Source organism: Chrysemys picta, chromosome 13 (assembly GCF_011386835.1).
Source record: "Chrysemys picta bellii isolate R12L10 chromosome 13, ASM1138683v2, whole genome shotgun sequence".
NCBI lineage: Eukaryota > Metazoa > Chordata > Testudines > Emydidae > Chrysemys > Chrysemys picta.
The window spans coordinates 36,312,632-36,335,276 of NC_088803.1; the positions used below are offsets into that span (position 1 = coordinate 36,312,632).

Sequence of the window (22,645 nt, forward strand, 5' to 3'; positions counted from 1 at the left end):
TGGATAAAGCTGCATTGGCAGATGCGCAAGGGGAATAATCATGCATTAGCCGGGGGGGGGGGGGGGGTGAGGGGGGGCACTGAGATGGCCATACCAGGGGGGCATCACACCTGCTTCTAGCACTGCATCCACTTTCTGCAGCAAGTACAGGCTCCATCGTCGTGCTCAGCGTGACCCCCCCACTCTCAGCACTTCCTACCTACGTTACGAATTGTTGTTGTTGTTGCAGTAGGACCTAGAGGTGGGCGCATAGTAACAGATCCGCCCCTGCCCGAAGGGTTTAAATGGACAAGACAGACCAAGGGCGCGTTATCACCTTGTTTCCTTTGTGCCATCCACCCTCCACTCCTAGCTGCTCCTTTTGCTTCCTTCAGCCGCTCTCATCTTTGCACCTTTTCCCCTTGCTGCTCCTGTGCCTGGAACACCCTGCTTCTCCCCGGGCACCTCTCTCCTGCCTCCTCAGACATACCAGCCATGTCAAGCCTTTCAATGATAACCCCTCTGAGATTCCAGCACAGACCCCGGACTGTGCCATTCCCCTATGGGACTAGCTCTTCTGCATGTGTCTGAGCCGGGGTGGAAGCTCCTTGGGAGAAGGGGCCATGTCTCCGGAGGGCACTGAGCGTTCTGTATGCCCAGCAAGAACCATCATGAGCTCGGGCCTGATCCTGCAGGGTGCTCAGTGCCCTCTTCCCCTCTTGAGGTCAATAGGATCCTTGCAGGATCAGCCCCTTTGTGCACATTGTTTCTGGAGGTGCCAAGATTTGTTTGAGCTGCTCACAGAACAGACGTGGTCGCTGAACATCCCACGACCCTGTGGCAGCAGGACTGGGCACACAAAAGCAGGGCTTACCAGCAAAATACTGTTCATGCAAAACCGATCACCCAATTTAGCACTCACTTTTACCCACGAGGTCCTTTCCTGCCTCTAACTTCTATGGCTCTGTGAAATCAGCTGGGCTTTTTGGCCATTGAAAACTGCAGCCACACAGACCAAGGCGCACAGAGGATACTCGCAGGTGGACAAGCGGACCAGACCCCCTAAACGTACTTTATGAGATGGCTTCAGTTCTCCTGCTCCACCAAATCTCACTGAGGGTGTTTAACGTATCCCAGCAGCAGTATAACAAGAGGCCAGATCCTCAGGTGATGTAAACTGGCATAGCAAATGGAGTGACAGGATTTGCACCGACTCAGGACCAGGTCCAATAAGAAGGTCCTGGAGCGATGTCTGTGCATGTCTAGAGAAAACCTATCTGGAGCATATTTAAGTGATCATCTTTTCATCCAGTTCCAGGCTGGTCAAAAGAGTGTGATCAAAATCCCACCTGGATAAATAGCTTCCAGGTGTTTGTTGGCATATGGGCATCTTAAACGACCCTATGCCAGGGCTTAGGCTCTTTGTTCCTAATAGTGACTGTAGGGCAGGCACAAGATGTCAGACTGAACAGCTCTGGAGGCTTTTGTTTTTCCACAGAACAGGGACAGACTGGAGAGTGACAGAGCCAGTGTCCACCCAGTGCCAGGCCAGAGGACCAGCCGTTAGTGCCACGCTCCTTGTGTACGCAGGCAACCTCAAGGAACAAGCAGGATGGCTGGATGGACAGGCTCATCTGGCAGTCAAACTGGTTGTTTCACCTTCCTTGGCCCTGGCAACTTTGCCAAAGAAGCACTGGGTCCCTTAGGCCCTGCTGCAGCATGAATGAAAAATGTTAAACCGCGTGGAAGCTGGTGGGTTCAGGATAAATGTAAAAAAGCCATTGAGCTCCTTTGTAGATAGCTGAGCTAATTGGATCCTCCACCCAAAACAAGGCTTGAGTAGAAGCTGAATCATGTGGCCCAAGCAGTTGCTCCAGAAATGAATATAGCAAACACAGGGGCTGGGGCATTGACTGGTTGTGCTGCGAGTGTCTCTATGTGTGAGAGAAGCAGCAAGAAAAAACAGGGAAGCTGAGAGAAGGAGCAGAAAGCCAAAGACACAGCCAATCAGCCAGAGAAGCCCTGGGAATGGGAACCTGAGAAACAGCTAAGAGAGAGAAGAGCTTTTGGGCAGAGTGCTGGCTTAGACCTGAGGCTTGGAACTGTGAGTAAAGAAACTGTCTCCTGTTGTTTGGCTCCTGCTGTGTTCAGGGTAACAGAACTTTGTACATTCTTTGTAAATAAACAGGTTTGCGCGGAAGAAATACCTGACTCTGTCTTCAATTTCTTCTCCTAATGGAAACAATCCACAGGACTCTGAATTTTAGCTACACTGCTTGGGTCAAAAAGGGGTAGTAATAATAATGAAACCAGCATCCAAAGGAGGAAAGTGACCATCACCCTCTAGTTAAAGTGAAACTCTTGGCATTTAGAATTTGGCAAAGCAAAACAGTCTCCTGGCGCTGGGGATAGTGCAGAATTGCTCATTCTGAACTGTTTTGTGTGCACAAGTAGGGTCACACCCTCCCAGCCATGCAGGGACAGTGCGGGGCCTTCTTGGCACCTCCTACGGAACCCAGATGTTCCTAACCAATAACACACCTTCTGGTGTGTGCCTTGTTCAGGCCATTTGCTGCTTGTGGGCGAAGCCCACAGCCTGGAATCCTTTCACTAGACAATACCAACAAACCAGCCCCTCTCAATGGTCAGCCATCTCTGCCTGTTATTGGGGAAACCAGAGCTTGTTGTGACGAAAGCCTGCATTGTTACTGACCTGCCGCATGCCACCCGAGCGCTGCACAACCCACAACAGGGCCCGGCTTTCACTTCGATTTGTTCTCCCACTGGTGAAATGAACACGTCACATCAACAGGGCTCACAGGCAGAAACCCAGTCCCTGTCCCGAGCACACCAAGGTTTTGTGAGGGAGGGGACACCTCTGGCTGCGCTGCTCCGAGCGCAACAATGGCCCAGAGTCCTCCTCCCTCACGCAAAGCAGAGTGAAGAGACTTCCAGCAAGAACCCTGCTTCTCTTCTCCATGCCAGTTTCCAGGCTCGGAGACCTTCCCTTACCCCCTAAATCCTTGTCCATAAAGGCCCAAATCCTGAGGGGCCTCACTCAGGCAAAACTCCTCTTCAAGTCAGTGGGAGTTTGCCTGAGCAGAGCCCCAGAAGTGTAACTGCCACACACACCGCCAGCCCCTAGCCTCCTACCTTCCCTGACATTTGTTCCCACGAGCAACGACTGCCCGGAGCCAAGAGTCGCAGCAAGGAAGATGGTAACCCACATACTCACCGTACAAAGCCTCCATCTTAGCGCTTAGCTGGGCGATTACATTGACCATGTCTCGCCGACTAATTCTATAGGAACCTCAGGGCAGAAAACAGAGAATGTGTAAAATAATAAATATATGTACAAGGAGCTAGGTGAAGGCAGGAGGGGTTGTGGAGAGGGAGGGCGAGGAAACCTGCCTCTCCTGTTATCTTATTGATTCACTTAATCAGGGCTAATGTGGGTGGAGATGTTAAATAGTAACCAGGCTTTTATGGAAACCAATCTGCAAGGTGCTGCCGCTGTAGCTATAGTAACTGCTGCCAAGCTAGAAACTCAAACATGGCTTTTATTGCTCACTTTTGGGGCTCCCACTCATGCCAGGCTGACCCCAGCGCCAGGGGCCGTTGTCTCGGTACTCTCCCCGGCAGTGGTGGAAAGGTGGACTGATGGCAGAGCTCTGCTGGCTGGGAGCTCTGAAAGGGGAAGAGGGGGGGATGGAGAACCAGCCCAGTCTCCCAGCTCTGAGATACAGCCCTTTTTATTGCCATTGCCAAACAAAGAGAGAAAACAAAGGCTCTGTGTCTGTGTACATGGGTGAGACCGGTGCACGCCACACGTATGTGTGCCCAGGGACACATGCCTAGGCATGTGTGGGGTGGGGAGCAGAGGGTGCATATGCATGTGTGTACGGGTGTGTGTGTAAATGTGTGTTTGCATTTGTGCAGGGCTGAATGTGCAGATGCACGTAAGTGCATTTATGGGAGGGGGTGCAAGACGTGTGTCCTATGTGTGTCCTGTGTATGAGGGTGTGTTTAAACATGGCTGTGTTTATAGGCAGGTGTGTGCCAATCAAATCACATCTACCACAGAACTATCCCATTAACCGGTTACCTCAGGGCAGGGAAATGTGCCACTCTATTTGGGGAGAGACTGACTCACAGAATCAGGGACCACCAATTAGAGGTAGAAACTGGAGGTAAAAATTCCAGTTCAACCCCAGAGAAGAGTGACTGTGCGCTCAGTGTGACAGAGGGACACGCTCTACTGGCCACCATCCCAGTATGGGATGGTTCTAGCTAAGGTAAGCCTACCTATGGCTTTTACACAACTTTGGGGGTTCCTCAATGGGCTCTGCGTTGGCGCCCGTGGGTATTCACCTTTGTCCCGTCCCCCCAGACAAGCCACCAGAACAAAGTGGGATTCTGGAAGGAAACACAGAAAAGGATTACAGCCCAGCCACCTTCCCTTTCCTTGCTGCCTGCTCCCCACGTCAAGGCTCAGACTTCCTGCTGGGCGGGCAGTGGGTACATCCCCGCAGGGACCAGGAAGTTCACCCAGCTTGCAGCAGTTTGTAGTTCTCACTGCTGCTGCTGAAGCACACTGGACCTTGGGCTATACCTTGTAACCAGTTGCTGGGCACCTTGTGTCATCTGGCTTGTGTGCAGTATCTGTGGGCTCCTAGCACACATATTGGGATACGTCCCACACAGGAGCGTCTCGCTTGACACCTGGGAAGGTGCAGTTGAGTGTTCTGCACCCAAGTGATCTTGCATGGATGCATCACCCTGGCAGGGCTGTGTTCGCTGCACAAATACACCCAGGCTTGGTGCTGCTGCATAGTAGATGCTGGTGGTGGTGGTGGTGAAATGATGCTGGGGAGATAGGGAGATCAGGCTTGGGTTAAGAAAGCCATCAGCTTGCAAGTAAAGGGTTGAGTCCAGACCCACCCAAGTCTCCAAGTGTCAAATGGCAGGCCAGAGTGGCAAGTGCTCACCCCACAGAAAACAACAGCATGATCTCTGATCTGCAACTACTGCCAGCATCTTTCTGCTCATCTGTGCGTCCCCTGCAGTCCAGACTGCTACAGCCCCACAGCCGCCCCGTGCCAGGAGCCAGGCACCAAGAATCACCATGGGATTCGTTCCTTGCTCCTAAGCTTTGGTAGCCACAGCTTTGAGCTGACCGTTGGTGATGACCCGGAGAGTTCTGCAGGGGGCCATCTGGACGAGGAGGGGCCAGAGAGGGAAAAGTCAGGCTGTTCACTTTCTGAGCATAGTCACGTCCAGCACCAGCTCTCTGGAAGGGGCCATGTAGCCTGGGGCAAGGCGTGGGAGAGGTGTCGAGACCGCCAGTTTGGGGGATGGGGTGTCTGAGGTGGGGGCACCTGCAGTTTGAGGTCGGGGGAAGGATAGAGGGGGCCTCTGAGTTTGAGACAGGAGTGTCTGATACTGATGGGTCCTGTTTGGGGCAGGGATGTGAGTCACATGGAGGCCTGTGCAGGCGGGGGTGGGTGATGTGGAGTGGCTCCATCTATTGGGAGAGAGGGTTCTACCCAGACCCTCTGGGCTGGGCTGGGATAGAGTGTCTCCTGCAGCTTGGGGTTGGGCTGTGTGATGTGCAGGCCCCCACAATGTGGGGTTAGGGGTGTGATATGGAGGATGTGGGGCTTCAGATTAGGGTGGCAGGGTTGATCCAATGACTCTGAGTTCTTTTACTTTCTTTGCTTTGCATTATTGTCCCCCTTCCCTTCTTCAGGGTGGCAGCATGTGGGGGGCGAAGGGGTGTGTGTGTGTGGCCAGAAATGCTCTTGCTGGGCTTTCCCGGTCCAGTGGAGAGAGGGGGAAACCAGATGCTTAGCTCCATCCCTGGGACCTGGCTTGTCTGTCTTTCACCAGAGAGCTGAGATAGGAGGGTTTCCTCACAGCCTCCAGAGTAAGCCAGACTCTACTGAGCGTCAGGCGGCCGGGCTGAATCCTCCCATTGTCAGTGCAGATAAGAGAGGCACCGCCCTTTGTTTGCTGCTTAGCACGGGGAATCAGCATTATCTGCCCCTCAATGGCCACTGCGCAGACACTTTTCCTTAGGCCTGAAGTTGTTGTGCAGCAACTCCGAGGAGATTCACTCGCCACTAGTCAAGCATCTTCATAGAGGAGAGACCTTGATTTGAGCTGGCTGAGACCCACCACACTCATTTCACTCATGACCTAGGATTTGCCCTCACATTCCCAGGTGGATAGGCCAGTGGGTTCATGAAATGTACCACTGGATTCCCTCCTACCATTGCCTGGCCTTCATGTTGCACAGCACACCTCCGTGTGCTCAGATCTCAAATGTTTGAGCCCATTCTTGCTTCCGGGTCAAGGGAATGATTCCAGCTACTAGCCCGTGCTGGCAGGGCCGGCTCTAGCGTTTTTGCCTCCCCAAGCAGGAAAAAAAATAAAATAAGCCATGATCGCGATCGGCTGCAATTCAGCTCTACCGCCGCTTCATTCTTCGGCGGCAATTCGGCGGCAGGTCCTTCCCTCCGAGAGGAACTGAGTGACCCGCCGCCGAATTGCTGCTGAAGAGCCGGACATGCTGCCCCTCTCCATTGGCCGCCCCAAGCACCTGCTTGCTGAGCTGGTGCCTGGAGCCGGCCCTGCGTGCTGGACTGGCTCCCTCACCCCCACCATAGACTCACAGAAATGCAGGGCTGGAAGGGACTTTGAGAAATCAGCAAGTCCAGCCCCCTGTGCTGAGGCAGGACCAAGTAAACCCAGATCATCCCTGACAGGAGTTTGTCCACCCTGTTCTTAAAAACCTCCAGTGACGGGCATTCCACAACCTCTCTCGGAAGCCTATTCCAGAGCTTAAATAACCTGAATAGTTAGAAAGTTTTTCTTAATACCTAACCTTAACCTCCCTTGCTGCAGATCACTTCTTGTCCTACCTTCAGCAGACACAGAAAACAATTGATCACTGTCCTCGTTATAACAGCCCTTAACATATGTGAAGATTGTTATCAAGTCCCCACTCAGTCTAAGTACGCCTTCAAGACGAGACATGCCCAGTTTTTTTAACCTTTCCTCAAAGGTCAGGTTTTTTAAAACCCTTTTATCACTTTCGTTGAGCTCCTATGGACTCTCTCCAATTTGTCCATATCTTTCCTAAAGTGTGGCACTCAGGACCGGACACAGCACTCCAGCTGAGATCTCACCACTGCTGGATAGAGAGGGACAATTACCTCCCAGGTCTTATATCCAACACTCCTATTAATAAACCCCCAGAATGATATTTGCCTTTTTTGCAACAGCATCACATAGTTGGCTCATATTCAGTATGTGATCCACTGTAACCCCCAGATCCTTTTCAGCAGTGCTGCCACCTGCCCAGTTATCCCCCAGTTTGTAGTTGTACAGTTGATGTTTCCTTCCTAACTGTAGTACTTTGCACTTGTCTTTATTGAATTTCATCTTGTTGATTTCAGACCAATCCTCTAATTTGTCAATTCCAATCCTGTCCCCCAACGCGCTTGCAGCCCCTCCCTGCACCACATGCTGCTGTGCTTGAGTTCCACCTTAAGACTAAGGAAACCTCCCTGACCCAACCAAATGGGCAAATTGGACAGTTCACGCATTTGGGCCTTTGGGTCAGATAAGTTCATTGGCAGGGCAGAGGGAGGTACACCAGCCTGCAAGAGACTATGCCTGCTCTGTGTGGACTTCCTGGGCTCTCAAGTTGGCCTCCTTCCCAGCAGAGCAGCTCCTTATCCTCTCCCCCATCCAGCTGTAGTAACCCAATGAGAGACTTCAGGAAAGAATCTCACTTTTGATGCACAGCTGAATCAACCTCACTGCAATACCCTCCTTCTCCCACAAGGTGGAGCAAATTACACAAGCATCTCCACATGGGCCCTGCAACGGTTACCTTTGGAAACCGAGCTGGTGGGGGTTAGCAAAAGGAAAAGCCCCAGCTGCAGGTCGGTGGTTGGGTTCCCCTCATGTGTGTGGCTGGAGATACTCTGCCCCTGGCCCGCCAGCCCTCCCCTCATGGAGGAACAGCTGTATCTCTGCCAGGACTGTCAGCACCGTCTGTACTACGATACATGGCGTCTCGCTCCAAAGAGGAAAACGAAGCCTAGGGGTTGCTCTGTGTTGCAAGGGTGCGTTCCCCGGGGATGGGCCAGCAGCAGAGACAGGCACAAACACCTTGGTCCCAAGACTTTTATTGTAAAGTTCTGACAAAGAGGCTTATTGTTAGGTTGGGGAAGGATGAATGTGGAACCACTGACAAGGGAGGCCGTGGGTGCGCAGTGTCCTCCCCATTGCTTGCTCAGCCCTCCCAGCTCCTCCCTGGACCATCAGATATGGGGGACGCTCAGAGGAAAACCTGAGCATTATTGACAACGATCATCTGCCTTACGTGTGAGCTGGGGGGGAGGGGGCATCACAGAGCTGGAAAGAGGACAGACATCCCACTATGACTTTTCCCTTGACACTCTGCTACCCTGGGAACCTAACTGCACCTACTGCCCTCAGAGGAACACCACCCCATGCGCTCCCTCGGGAGCTGTGTAACACAGAGACAAAGTGACAGCTCAGCCATTCCCTACACAGCGTTAGGGGAGTGGGCTACAGCCGGGATAGAACAGAATAACCATAGGGAAAGATCCTGCCAGCTCTTTAGAGCAGTTACTGACTAACACTTCCTAAATGCAGCTGGAGGGGTGGGGACGAGGGGAGGGGAGGGGGAAGCAGCCTGGAATGTTACTGTTATAAATAATTCTCCTAGTTTACACAACATTGTACATGGCGTTTCCCACGTTCTCCTGTCGCCAGCTGCAGCTCCGCTTTTCCAGCCGCCGGGAAGAGCTCTCGGAGGCTCAGAACCAGCTCACTTTGTTGGATTTGAGTCCCGTGAAGCACATGTTGTTGCTGCAGACACCACCATAACTGGGTGGGCAGGCCGAGCACGGTCTCCCCACCTTGTAAGGAGCTTCTCCTATCCAGTTGCCCCTGGAAAGGAAGGCATGGCATGGGAGTTGCAGCATGCTTTGGATTGTGCTTGTTTGTGCTCAGAGAACGTGTGTGTGTTTGTGTGTGTGTGTGTCTGTGTGTGTGTGTCTGTGTGTGTGCGCGCGCGCCACACTGCCCCTACTGGATAGAATCACACCTGTTCAACAGTGTCTGACCATGTTGCCCTCTAGTGCTGCAGATGACAGGTGCGATGAACTGTAATACCATTGCAGCCCAGGGAGATTTCTTTACCTCAAATGGGAGAGGTCTGTACTTTTGAAGCAGAAGAATCCTGGGCTCTGTATTCTCAGTGAGCAGCCAGGAAGTCTGTGCAGCTAGTGATGCATGTGACAAAACCAGTGACTGCAAACAGCACTTGTTACGATAGATAACTTCCCAGTTGGGGGTGCTATTGTCTGATCGAATGCTTATCTGTAGGGTAACTCCACTTTCAGGGAGTGCTTGATGAGAGAGGACAATACACATGGAGGAAGGAATAAAACCTTAATCTTGTACTGTCTTGGCTCTCTCTGTAATAGAGTCCTAAACAAGCATCACAATGCCCTGTGTACATGCAATCTGGTCGGCGTGTCTCTGTGTGTGTTTGCACGTGCGTGCATTCAACAGTGTGAGTGTGCATCTGTTTACTGACGTGAGGGGCTGAAGGAGTTTCAACCCTGGATCATTGGACTAAGGTGAAGCTGGACACACACTGAGTTTAACTCATGTTCAAATTGCTAAGGTACCTCCACTGTCCCGGCAGCATACCAGTGTAGGATGGCTCATGTCCAGCCCTCCTGGTGCCCAGGGAGCCACAGCTGCATAGGGGAAGAGTTACCTGAGGCTGATTAGCAAGAGTGTTTTGCATCATGGTCAGTGCTTGCAGCTCTGGCTGTCCCCAGAGGAACGCTGTATGCAAGTACTTGCTAAGCCCCTTTGAGGCAAAGGAAAATACTCTCTTGGGCTAATCCAGGCACCAAAGGAGAGCCCAGACTGAGCAAAGGCTGAGAGCAATAAGGGTGTGGGGGGGAGGGATAGCACAGTGGTTTGAGCATTGGCTTGCTAAACCCAGAGTTGTGAGTTTGAGGGGGTGTCATAACTATAAAGGGAAGGGTAACAACCCTCCTGTGTACAATACTATAAAATCCCTCCTGGCCAGAAACTCCAAAATCCTTTTACCTGTAAAGGGTTAAGAAGCTCAAGTAACCTGGCTGACACCTGACCCAAAGGACCAATAATGGGACAAGATACTTTCAAATCTTGGTGGGGGGAAGGTTTTTGTTTGGGCTCTTTGTTTTGGTGGTTGTTCGCTCTTGGGACTGAGAGGGACCAGACATCAATCCAGGCTCTCCAAATCTTTCTGAACAAGTCTCTCATATTTCAAACTTGTAAGTAAACAGCCAGGCAAGGCATGTTAGTTTTATCTTTGTTTTCTCAACTTGTAAATGTACCTTTTATTAGGGTGTTTACCTCTGTTTGCTGTAACTTTGAACCTAAGGCTAGAGGGGGGTCCTCTGGGCTCTTTAAGTTTGATTACCCTGTAAAGTTATTTTCCATCCTGATTTTACAGAGATTATTTTTACCTTTTTCTTTAATTAAAAGCCTTCTTTTTAAGAACCTGATTGATTTTTCCTTGTTTTTAGATCCAAGGGGGTTGGATCTTGATCCACCAGGAGTTGGTGGGAGAAAGGAGGGGGGATGGTTAATTTCTCCTTGTTTTAAGATCCAACGGGTTTAGATCTGTATTCACCAGGGAATTGGTGAAGAGTCTCCCAAGGCTACCCAGGGAAGGGAGTTAGCACATTGGGAATGGTGGCAGCGGACCAGATCTAAGCTGGTAGTTAAGCTTAGAAGTTTTCATGCAGGCCCCCACATCTGTAACCTAAAGTTCAGAGTGGGGAAGGAGCCTTGACAGGGGGCCATTTAGGGATCTGGGGCAAAAATCTGTCTGGGGATTGGTCCTGCTTTGAGCAGGGGGTTGGACTAGATGACCTCCTGAGGTCCCTTCCAACCCTGATAGTCTATGATACTATATCTCCTGGCTGGGCTGGGGCAACTCAATTGCTTCTAAGCCAGGATGTTCAACACACGGAGGGCGCTGTGTTTGTGAGCACACAGATAAGGCTGAGAGAATTCCCAGCTTCCATTTTGCCTCCCCTCCTGTCACGGGTCCCTCAGGCAAACCAAGATCAGGCTGAGATGGAACCTGGTCCACGGGGCAAGTTCCTTATGTGAATGGCAAACTCAGGCAGGTGTGTTGGGAGAGGGGAGGTGGTGCTCACTAGCCCCCAGCTCCCATCCTCACTCTGAAGTTGCCTGTGGTCAGGGGGAGCCTTTCCTTCGCTCACTTACTTGATGGCATAGTTGCACACTAAGTACACTGCCTGCCGCCAGGTGCTGCCCCACACGTTCATGTTGGAGCAGGCGTTGATGGCACAGCCAATTCTGTTGGAGGAGGCCCACACCATCTGCATCAGAGACAGTCAAACAGAAGCTATCAGGATTGTGTGGCATACAGCAAAGCACAAGCATCAGAGGTGGAGAACCATGGAGCCTGCCAAGCAGAGGCAAATGGACCTCTGTTTATTCTATTCGGGAATTTCCCCTTCCAGAAGACAGAGAATAAAAACACCCCTCGCTGATTGTCTTGGTGGATGCCTACTGCTGCATCTGCCTTGTGCTTTGCTGACCGATTGTAAGGCCAGTTTTCCAGTCAAATGACTTCTCTTCTGTGGGCACAACTCATGCCTGCAAAATTGATACCTGCCTTGTCACATCTTAAGTTGAAATGAGGATTGTACCCACAAAAAAGGGACCAGCCTCAGCCCTTTCGAATATGTACCCCTTGGGAGAGCCTTGGAGTGGACATCTTCACACACTGATCAGAACTAGGAAAACCATCCAACTTGCTCAGGTCATTGAATTGAACTCTTCATAAAAAGTGGTTGTTATTTTTCTAGTTCACTCCCAGATTCCCTAAAGCCACTATCCAGACCGTGCTTAAGTCACAACAATAACAACAGCTGCACTGGGACTGAGACATATTCAAGCTCTCAGACAAGTCAGAAGGAAAGGGGATGAAAGTCTATGTAAGTGGCAGACACCCATGGAAATACTGGCTTGGGGATTGCCAGGGGCCAAGCAGACTGAGCAGAGCAGTGGAGCCATGCAGCACACTGTTAATTAAAGGGTAGAAATGCTTTGCCACAAACCATGGAAGTAAAGGAACATTTTCCACCTTGTGCTGGCGGCACTCTTCCTGGATGTGCTCTGGGGGATGAGGGGGCCGTATTTAATGAGCAGCCAGACATTTCTGCACACTAAATAGCCGCTCTGTTGCGAAGGAGCTGATTCATGATCAGCAAGGCAGGAAGGGGCTCTCTCTCCCCTCTTTTGGAGACTTCGTGGTGCTACTGGTGTAAAGAGGGAAACTGAGGCCAAATAAAAAAGGAGCATTCCAGCCAATTGGCTAAAATCTTCCATCTGAGCTCCAGAACATGGAGAGAAACTTCTCTGCAGCTACAGCCACAGCTCTTTGATGTAAACAAACTGATCCACCTAAAAGCAATGTGTGTGTTACAGGGCAGCAGCTCTGTGAATACCTGCCTCTCATGCTCATGCCGGCAAATGCTCTGCAAGGTATCCCAGGACAACGGATACTGCCGAGGGCAGGCAGCCTGTCAGGAATGCTAACGCCTGCCTTCCTTTGGCCTCGTCTTTATGATTTAAACCAGACAGCCTCCCAGAGTTGCTCGTCCTCCTTCCCTCTCCAGCTAGCTCAGCCGCCACAGACAACATCTCCCCAGCCAGCAGACGGAACAATGGAAAATGCAGCCACTGCTGCTAGGAAAAGAGCTGGTGTTTGGATGGTGCTTTGTTAACGTGCTTGTTTGCAATGAATGCAGTGCTGGCAAAGGGTGCCAGACTGACAGCTCTGGCAAGGGACAGATCAGGGGGCTCTCTGCTGGTTTCTTTAGGCGATATGGCTCATTGCTCTAAGAAGCTGCAGCGGCAGGATAATGCCACTGATGCTCACTGAGTCCCCATCCAGGTGCGCTACAGAGGGCTCAGCAACGCCTGAACCTGCCTTCCCCAGGCCTCTCATCCTCTGCCATGAAACACAAACCTCGGTCAGGCAGAAGGACTGGCTTCCCAGGAAGTCTGCTGGGATTTTTTGCTAAATTTCACTGCATTTTGTCAGTTTGTGCCTCTGCATCAGACTCATGAGAAGCTTTGCCTTTTGCCCCACGGGAAAGTCTTTATCCCCTTGGTTGCCACATTTAGAATGATTATTATTTATGCTTTGTGTTATTGTAGCAGCTAGGAGTCCTCACCATGGGCCAGGACCCCATTGTGTCAGGCGCTGTACAAACACAGAGTTGCAGGGCATTCTATCCCGCCAACACAAAAGAGGATAGCCCAGACCTCCCAAAGTGCAATGGAAAGCGTTCTGATCCTGGTACATTACCATCTAACTCCTGGTTTGGGCATGTCAGCAGACTTAGTAATACCACTACCCTGCCCCACGTGACTCTGGCTTCGTACCTGGGTGTAATGGCTGCAGACAGAACCACTGCATTTGGAGGGGCAGCTGGGGTTGCAGTCACGAGGGTAGGGGAAGGAGTAATGCTGTTTCTCATAATACCAAGATTTCACAAGATCCACGACTGACCGGTACCTGTGGAAGATCACACATGTTATCCCTGTTATTCCTCCACGCTACCCAGGACTAGGAAGCAAACCCCAAGGAGACCTGCCAGGGCAGGCCTGTGCCCCTAGGTGCACTCGTGTATGTTTGCTAGAGAGGTGCTTTGCCTTAGCTATGTTGGAGCCATGCGAGCAGGTGCCCGCCTTGCTCCCTCAAGGACCAAGAATGGAACTGAGTTCCCAAGGGCCTGGGAGGCGACATCAGAGAGTGAAGGAGAAGGAGGAGGTCCCTTTGTGCTCATAGTGAGTGAAACGGGGAACAGAGCAAGAGGGACAGGGGTTTGAAATGTGAGTGGAAGTTCCCCCTGGGTCTCTCCGGGTGCTAAGGACTCTGTGGCAGCATAATTTTGCTCTCCTGCATTGTGAGCTGTGTGCATGCATGCCAGGGGCATGTACAACCATGACTACAAATCTGGCCCTCTCTGGCTGCATTAAATCACTCTTTACTCCCATTAACCTCCCCGCCCCCCCCCCCCCCCGTGTTGTCAGTGCAAGAAAAAAAGAGGACTTTTCCCAGCAAGGAGAAAACTTCTCAACTGATCCAACTCACACATCGACTCATTTATCTCCAGATGTTTTCATCTCCATTTCTTGCCGCATTCGCTAATTTACCCAAAGTGTTTTGTTTTTGAACCAGGGCTTTTCTCCTTCACAGCCCATCCCCTGCTCCAGTTGCATCCTGCAGTGGCTCTAAAAAAAACCTCTTCACTAACGCCAACAGGAACACGACTCTGGTCCAGTGGGTTTCTCTGTATATTAATGGTCTCTTCCTGCTACCGACAGCTGAGTGGCTCAAGGTCTGCAGATCAAGCTGAGACATGCCCTTCAGCTTCCATTCTGTAGTAAGTCACACTCCTCCCCAAACAAACATGGAGCGTTTTCTCTAGGCTGTGACTCAGACTCACTGCCGGGGAGATGGGTACAGTTGCACCTCCTCAGAGCAACAGTGAACCTGGCCCAGACTCATTTCGGCTCTCCTGGGCTTGTCCCTTGCTCCCTGGGAACAGCACCTCACTCGCCCAGGAGTCCTGCTGCTTTCTTTCATTTAGCTCACAGTGGAGCAAGGTGCTACTGAGTGTGAGTTAGGGGTGACAACCGGGCCCTAAATAAGGAAGCTGCTAATAATGACGTCCATGGAACTAGATCAGGGGTTCTGAAACCGGGGATTGTGACCCCTCAAGGGGTCATGCGGTTATTACCTGGGGGTCACAAGCTGTCACCCCCCAAACTCCTCTTCACCTCCAGCATTTATAATAGTGTTAAATATAAAAAAAGTGATTTTTGATTTATACTGGGGGGTTACACTCAGAGGCTTGCTATTTGAAAGGGGTCACCAATGCAAAAGTTTGAGAACCACTGACCTAGATCAAATTTTGTCCTAGGCGGGGTTCTAATCAGACTCCCCAGTTCCTCCTGTGTCTGCAAAGAATGAGGACTTTGACCTCATTTGACACAACATGCATGATCAGAGCATGGCTGTGGGTCGCTTACCTGCCAGAGTGAATGGAGAGGTTCTGACCAATGTATCTCATCAGCTGTGGTGGCCCATGGTCCCATATGCACTGTACGGCCCATGCTTCAGCAGACTTGGCTAGTCTCTCATCCCACACCTAGGTGAGGAAAAAAGAGATGGCGCAACAACATATGTCATTAGGCTACAGCCCAGAGCAAGAAACAGTGACTCATTACTGTGCAGAATGAAAGGGAAACATTTAACCATGACATGTGTACAGGAGAACCACCTCAGAATCCAAGAAGGCTGGCCTGGAAAAGACCCTTAGGTTCCTGCATTATGCAGGGCACTTCCCTACATCATTCCCACTTGTGTTTGTACTTGTTCAGAGAGGAGCAGTGGTCTTGCAGCTAAAGCGCAGGACTAGGCGTCAGGAGGCCTGGCCTCTGGCCTCTGTTCTGCCATTGACACACGTTGAGTGAGTCATTTCCCACTCTGTGCCTCACTTGCTTTATCTGTCGAATGGGCCTGGAGATACTGAGCAGGGCAACTGTGAGACTAAACTCACTGGTGTTTGGAAGTTGCCTTGAGATCCTCAAATGGACATCACTGTAGAAAGGCAAAGTATTAACTTTATATTGTTATGATCACCATCTCTCCTGGCCTTTCTGCTTCAGCCACCTCCTTTATTGTCTCTCCTGATGCCTAATCACCCTCACAGGTTGAAAATGTTTCCTAGCATCCATCACAAAGTGTCAGGTGCCCCATTTTATCTGAGAGCATGAAATACAGCCCAAGCAGTGTTTGCATCAGGCCTGATGTGGAGGCCTGGTGACCCTTCAGCTCCGCTGGGCTCTGTGGCACATGGGACAGGAGGCCAGGTCCCTTCCCACCCCCACTGAGCTTTGGGATTGAAGCCCCTGAATATCACCTGTCTTTCTATATAATGGGCCAGGTTTGGGGTACTTTTCAGCAAACCCTGCCTGATGTACAGCTTTGGGCAAACCAAAGGACGGGGGTTTTCTCAAAACCAGCTGGTCTCATAGACTCATAGACTTTAAGGTCAGAAGGAACCATTATGATCATCTGGTCTGACCCCCTGCATGCTGCAGGCCATAAAACCGTCCCTACCCCTTCCCTGGACTCTGCTGTTGAAGTCTCCAATCCTGTTTTTAGTGACTGCAATCGGCAGAGACCCTCCTGCTAGAGATCCCTGCCCCATGCTGCGGAGGAAGGCGAAAAACCTCCAGAGGCTCAGCCAATCTGCCCTGGAGGAAAATTCCTTCCCGACCCCAAATGTGGCAATCAGTAAGACCCCGAGCATATAGGCAAGAGTCTCCAGCCCGACCCCGTTAGCCATTATACTATTTACCCACCCTTGCTTGGCTTTCCTTGACTACTATGTTTTACCATTAAACCATTCCCTCCATAAACTTATCTAACTTTATCTTAAAACCAGACAGGTCCGTCAGAGAGTCATAGGGTGTGTCTACACTGCAATGTAAGGCCAGGGTTTGAACTCAGGCTCAAGCCCAACCCCCTTCCGTATTGTCGGAGAAAAACAGAGTTCTCACTATTTGTTTAGGTATAGCAAGTCAGATGCTTTATTAACTCTCACAATTGCGCAGAGGGAGAGAGCTAAGCAGGTCTCTCAACAGGTAAACAGAGTTCTTTCTCTGCTTCCACAGTCTACACACAAATCGCACTAACCCAGGGCTCAGATCCAGGGTCCCAGGACCCCCCCACCCGTGGAGGGTCCGAGCATTAGTCAAGCCAGGACCTACGGTTCAATTCCTATTGCTTTGCAGTGAAGACACAGCCGCACTGGACTCATGCTCTGGAAGCCTGCCAATAGTATTCCACAATCCCACTGGCTGACTTTCTTTGTTCTCTGGACAGTCAAGTTTTCCCACATTACACCAGGAACAAAGGGCTAGAACAGCCTTATTATGGGAGGCACTTGGAAGTCTGGGATATAGGTGGTTGGACTTGGGCCCACATAATGCAGTGTAAAAGATATTGGGGCCCCAGGTTGGGACTCAGAATTCAACTATTCCTAACCCGGAGTTACAAATGAGTGTAAATGCTCAAGAACTTGCTTAACAAACCCCAGGGTCCGCTACTTCAAGTTGTGGGTAACTCTGGGCTTACACTGCAGTGTAGACATATCCAGAGACTCCAGCTCATGCTGTCTGTCTCATGGGTTCTGCCCTATAGGCCGTTTTCTAGTGTCTTGTCCAGCCAACTTTTAAGTGTCCCAGGGAGACCGTGCCAGAGCCCAATACGTCTCACACCTGTAGTTTGGACCGGGGGAAATTCAGCTATTATGAACATTTCACTAATTCAGAGGCAATAAGCCCATGAAAGCCCCCCCACCATTGCAGTGACATGCATGGCCATTTGCTGGGTGGGCACTGAATGGAGACTCAGCGATTTTAACAGCGGGACCCCTGCTCTCCTCTGCGATGCAGGCTGCAGCAATGGTTCCAGCTTCGTTTCCTGTCACTGCTTCCATAACACGTGTGGACAGTTGAAAATCCAGGACCCAGCGTAGGGGGGGCTTACAAGTTATGGCACATCGGTCCTCCTGTCTGGAAGCAGAGAAGCCAACCCCAAAGGGAGAAAAGATGGGAGTGACAGGAAATACTGAACTTATAGCTTGTGGTAGACAACAGAAGGGAAGGCTCCTGTATCACCCATTGTCCTCAGACATCTCAGAATCACCATCAGGATCACAGGGCTGAGGCTACAGAGTGAGCCAATTGTGCCACCACTGGCCAACAGATTCCCAATAGGCCAATTCTGGATTTCACTAGGTAGGGGATACCATAGGTTGATTCTGGGTGTCACTAGGTGGGTGACACCCAAAGGGTCAGCTCTCAGCCCCAGAGGGTAAAGGACATAAGTTGGCTCCACCAGAAAGGGTGCATTATGGGTCACCTCTAGATGTTGATACATAAGGGATACACAATAGTTCTGCTTGCGTGGTGCTCAGATCGGATCAATCTTGCCTGGGGGGAGTCTGTGCTTCACATGTGCTTGGCCTAAACAGGTAGCTTCCAAAATCAGACCAGCGCCTTCCCTTTTCTCTCCCAGGCATGACTGGGGCTTGTCTCCAAAGCTGTTCAGGGTGGGTGAGGACAAAGGAAATAGCTGCTCTAAGCAGTTAGAATAACAAAGGGACTGTGACTGTGATCCTGGTACTTAGCTGATGGATGCTGTTACACACCTACAGCAGGAAGCTCTAGTTCTGGAGCTGGGTGTGAGACGCCTTTTATCTCTGCAACTCTAGGGTTACCATACGTCCGGATTTCCCCGGACATGTCCTCCTTTTGTGTGCTAAAAATAGCGTCCGGGGGGAATTTGTAAATCACTCACAATGTCCGGGATTAGCAGAGAGTGGCTGGGAGGGCTGCAGGGAAGTCCCGGGCTGGACTCAGGAGCAGCTGTAGAGGAGCCGGATCCGCCCTGCATTCTGAGCCAGCAGCTCCCTTGCAGTCCAGTCCAGCAACACTGTGCAGGGCCAGACCGGGTTTTGTTGTGCAGGGCCAGACCGGGTTTTGTTGTGCTCGGGAGCTCAGCCATGTGTCCGGCTCGGCTGCACAGAGCCCAACACTCTGTTCTGAGCAGCAGGGTAAGGAGGTCAGGGGGCAGGAAGGTTCTGGAGGTGGAGGTCAAGAAACGGGGGGGGCTTTTTGGGGGGAGTGGAGAAAGTTTTGGGCAGTCAGGGTACAGGTAGGGGGTAGGGTCCTGGGGGGCAGTTGGGGGGGGGTCTTAGGAGGGGGCAGTTAGGGGACAAGGAGCGGGGGGGGGTAGGGGGCTGGGAGTTCTGGGGGGGAGCTGTCAGGGGGCAGGAGTGGAGAGAGGGATCGGAGCAGTCAGGGGACAGGGAGCAGAGGGGTTTAGATGGGTTGGGAGTTCTGGGGGGGGCTGTCAGGGGGCAGGAGTGCGGAGAGGGATCGGAGCAGTCAGGGGACAGGGAGCAGAGGGGTTTAGATGGGTTGGGAGTTCTGGGGGGGGGCTGTCAGTGGGTGGGGAGTGGTTGGATGGGGCGTGGGAGTCCCAGGGGTCTGTCTGGGGGTGGGGGTGTGGATAAAGGTTGGGGCAGTCAGGGGACAAGAGGCAGGGAGGCTTAGATAGTCCTGGGGGGCAGTTAGGGGCAGGGGTCCCAGGAGGGGGTTGTCAGGGGACAAGGAACGGGGGGAGGGTTGGGAGGTCAGGGGGGGGCGGGAAGTGGGAGGGGCAGGGGCGGGGCTCCTCCCGTCCTCTTTTTTGCTCGCTGAAATATGGTAACCCTATGCAACTCTGACCCCCATTGCACCTTCAGAAAATGGGGCCTACGTCTCAGAAGTGCTGATGTCAATGGGAGCTGGAGGTGCTTCAGCACCTTTGCAAATTAGGCCTGTAGTTATCTCCAGGCACCACTTGCTGGGTCAGACCTGTATGGATGGTGTGTGAATTAGACTGCAAGTCCCTGGAGGCTGAGGCCAGGTCTTCTTCTGTGTATGTACAGCACCAATCATGCTGTTAGCATTCAACAAACATTAACATTTATTCGACATTGGTGAGGCCTCATCGGGAATACTGTGTCCAGTTTTGGGCCCCACACTACAAGAAGGAGGTGGAAAAATTGGAAAGAGTCCAGCGGAGGGCAACAAAAATGATTAGGGGTCTGGAGCACATGACTTATGAGGAGAGGCTGAGGGAACTGGGATTGTTTAGTCTCCAGAAGAGAAGAATGAGGGGGGATTTGATAGCAGCCTTCAACTACCTGAAGGGGGGTTCCAAAGAGGATGGAGCTCGGCTGTTCTCAGTGGTGGCAGATGACAGAACAAGGAGCAATGGTCTCAAGTTGCAGTGGGGAAGGTCCAGGTTGGATACTAGGAAAAACTATTTCACTAGGAGGGTGGTGAAACACTGGAATGCGTTACCTAGGGAGGTGGTGGAGTCTCCTTCCTTGGAGGTTTTTAAGGCCCGGCTTGACAAAGCCCTGGCTGGGATGATTTAGCTGGGAATTGGTCCTGCTTTGAGCAGGGGGTTGGACTAGATGACCTCTTGAGGTCCCTTCCAACCCTGCTATTCTATGATTCTATGATTCTATGAACAGTAGCAAAGCCAAGTGGGAGTAGAAATGACCAACAATCGCTTTGCCAGGCCTGCGGGGAGAAGATGGTACATTTCCACATGCGGCAGATCACCCCTGCAGACAGCATTGTTGTTTGGGCAGCACTGGTGGAAGTGGCCTGGGGCAGATCTCCCAAGGTGCACACAAACAGGGCTGCTCTTTGCACTTTATGTCTGTTCCTGGTTTGCAGCAGATGACATTTGGTTTTGCCAGGACTCTAGAGTGGAACCAAGCACAGGCCTGATCATGGGAGGTGCTGACTCCCACTGACTTCAGAGGGTTAAAGATGCCAGCGCTCTGCTGAATCAGGCCCATAGGGAGGTCTCTTTTCTGTCTGTTGTTGACGATTCTCCAGCAGATCCCCCGTGCCCATTTCCAGAGCCTTGAATGGAACCTAGAGCTTGGCGGTTTCCCTACAGAGTATCTGTCAGCAGCTGGCATTTCCCAAGCAAACACAGCTGCACCTTTCTCCTCAAGGGCCTAATCCAAAGCCCCCTGAAGTCAGTGAACAGCGTCCCCCTGGACAGACTTCAATGGGCTTTGGATCAGAACCTTGGTTATTTTTTATTCCTGCTTTTTAGTTACTACAGGTTTCTACTCTGACCTTTTTTGGACACATGAGTAGGAAAAGAAAAGACACAAACCCAACAGACGCAGCAGTTAGCATTAGCCACTGAGTTAGCAATCAGTGTGCCCGGAATTGCATAAGGAAAGGAAGCCAGGGCTTCCCGGAAGATGCTGTGAAATATCAGTTACCTTCATTGGACTCACCACCTCCCCAGCCCCAACCACTGCACTCAGAGCTGCTAGCTGGGGAAGTCACTGTGACGTGGCAGGCTTTCATCTTCTCTGCTAACAGCAAAACGCAGCTACTACAATTATCATGAACAAGGAGCTCACTGAGTTCAGAAAGGCTGTCTCCACAGGGCCCTGCAGGCTGCATGGTACCAGCTGATGCAGAGCTCAGCCACTCACATAGGGATCCCTCCCTTAGCTCTTCACTTTTTCCTTTGTGAAATAAGCTCTAAACCAAGTGGGCCCCTCCCTATCTGCAGGTCTAAAACCTCCCCCAGGTGCCCACAGTCTGCAGCATGGTGGAAACAGCTGACTAATTAGGGCTTGTCTAAACACAGAGGTTGCACTGGTTTTACTAAAAGGAGGATGCTAACCTGGCATAACTCTGCGTGAACCTGGCCTGTGTTGGTTTGATTTGTACCTGTTACCTCACAGACATAAGCTGAACTGATATAAGCCAATGTCATAGTGTTCACACACAGGGCTGCATCGCTTTAGCATCACACCCTTAGTTAAATGGGTGCAACATTGTGTGTAGACCAGAGGGAGAAATATACCAAAAGCTGGAACTTCTATTAACAAACTGACCCAGAGGGCACTGCTAGTACTAGGGGCTAATGCTGGCATACACTGTACTGAACCGATGGGCACTGCCTGGCTGGGCATAACATGACAGGAAAGCTCTGTACTCATTAAAGGGCTTTAGATCCCCACCTTCCCTTTCCTCATTCAGGTCCCTCCCAGAAACTCTGCTGTCTCACAAGAAGTAATCATAGAAAACAAAAGAAGCCTAACTTAATAGCACCCAGTGTGGGCTTATCGTTAACTTCCCCGCACCCTCTCCCCTCCCCACACCTGGTTAGGCTCTTTATGACCCTCACTTGTCTCAGGTTTGACTTTGGGTAGGAAGCGCATTGGGACTGGGGCTGACTCTGCGCGTTGCTGCGCAGGGCTTAGCACACAGCTTGTTGCTGAGAAATAATAGATCACAATAATAACATGGCCAGTGCCTGAGCATGGCATCCGCCGTGCTGATGTAATGGGCATTGCCAGTCCAGCTGGGCTCCATTCTGCAGCGCTGCAGTTTTCCGTTTGTACCCGCTTCCTCAACAGATGGTGCTAAGACATTAAACCTGCCCTTGACCCCACTATCGTTCCTTCTCCCTTCAGGAAGCATGGCAAAAACTCACCATATACTCCATGTTGGCTGCTGGCGGAGACACCTGTGCCCGTACTTGGTTGTGGTAGTCCAAAAGAGCGCTCATGTCCCGCGGAGAGATGTATCGCTTTCGGCGACTCCTCGGCGCCCCGAGGCCGGACACGAAGCCAGCCTGCGGGCTGCTGGAGGGGTGCAGGAGCTCGGTGGCATTGGGCAGCACAAAAGAGGTTGATTTCGGTATAATCCAGAAGACCAAGCCAGTGAAATACAGGTGCATGTGCAGTAAAGTCATTTTAGCTTGGTTTTTTTTTTTTTTTTTTGCAACTGTCTACTTTCAAATGAAACAAAACAAAAAAATAAGGCAAATCTTCTTCCTTCTGATGGTGTATCTAAAAAGGGAGACAATAGAGGCACAGTTTATTTTTGCATTTCACATGAA

General features: G+C 51.3%; 2 protein-coding genes and 1 long non-coding RNA gene across 4 annotated transcripts in view; 1 reads left to right on the top strand and 2 right to left on the bottom strand.

The window, feature by feature from the left end:
* Positions 1-3,383, bottom strand: part of HNF4A (hepatocyte nuclear factor 4 alpha) — a 70,991-nt gene extending 67,608 nt beyond the window's left edge. The window contains exon 1 of the mRNA XM_024108825.3: positions 3,215-3,383. Within this exon, the coding sequence (XP_023964593.1) occupies positions 3,215-3,263 (49 nt within the window). The 5' untranslated portion in view covers positions 3,264-3,383. The remainder of the gene's footprint in view (positions 1-3,214) is intronic.
* The window catches only part of LOC122174762 (uncharacterized), a 55,353-nt gene that overhangs the window by 26,333 nt on the left and 6,375 nt on the right, over positions 1-22,645 (top strand). Inside the window, exon 2 of the long non-coding RNA XR_006177044.2 lies at positions 22,218-22,477. This is a non-coding gene — a long non-coding RNA (uncharacterized LOC122174762). The remainder of the gene's footprint in view (positions 1-22,217; positions 22,478-22,645) is intronic.
* Positions 8,143-22,645, bottom strand: part of R3HDML (R3H domain containing like) — a 46,848-nt gene continuing 32,345 nt past the window's right edge. For both annotated transcript variants that reach the window (XM_065565943.1, XM_005304675.4), the window contains exons 2-6: positions 22,238-22,595; positions 15,166-15,284; positions 13,513-13,645; positions 11,320-11,435; positions 8,143-8,967 (exon numbers count right to left, since the gene is read on the bottom strand). In XM_065565943.1, coding sequence (XP_065422015.1) covers positions 8,835-8,967; positions 11,320-11,435; positions 13,513-13,645; positions 15,166-15,284; positions 22,238-22,498 — 762 coding nt within the window. In that variant the 5' untranslated portion in view covers positions 22,499-22,595 and the 3' untranslated portion in view covers positions 8,143-8,834. The remainder of the gene's footprint in view (positions 8,968-11,319; positions 11,436-13,512; positions 13,646-15,165; positions 15,285-22,237; positions 22,596-22,645) is intronic.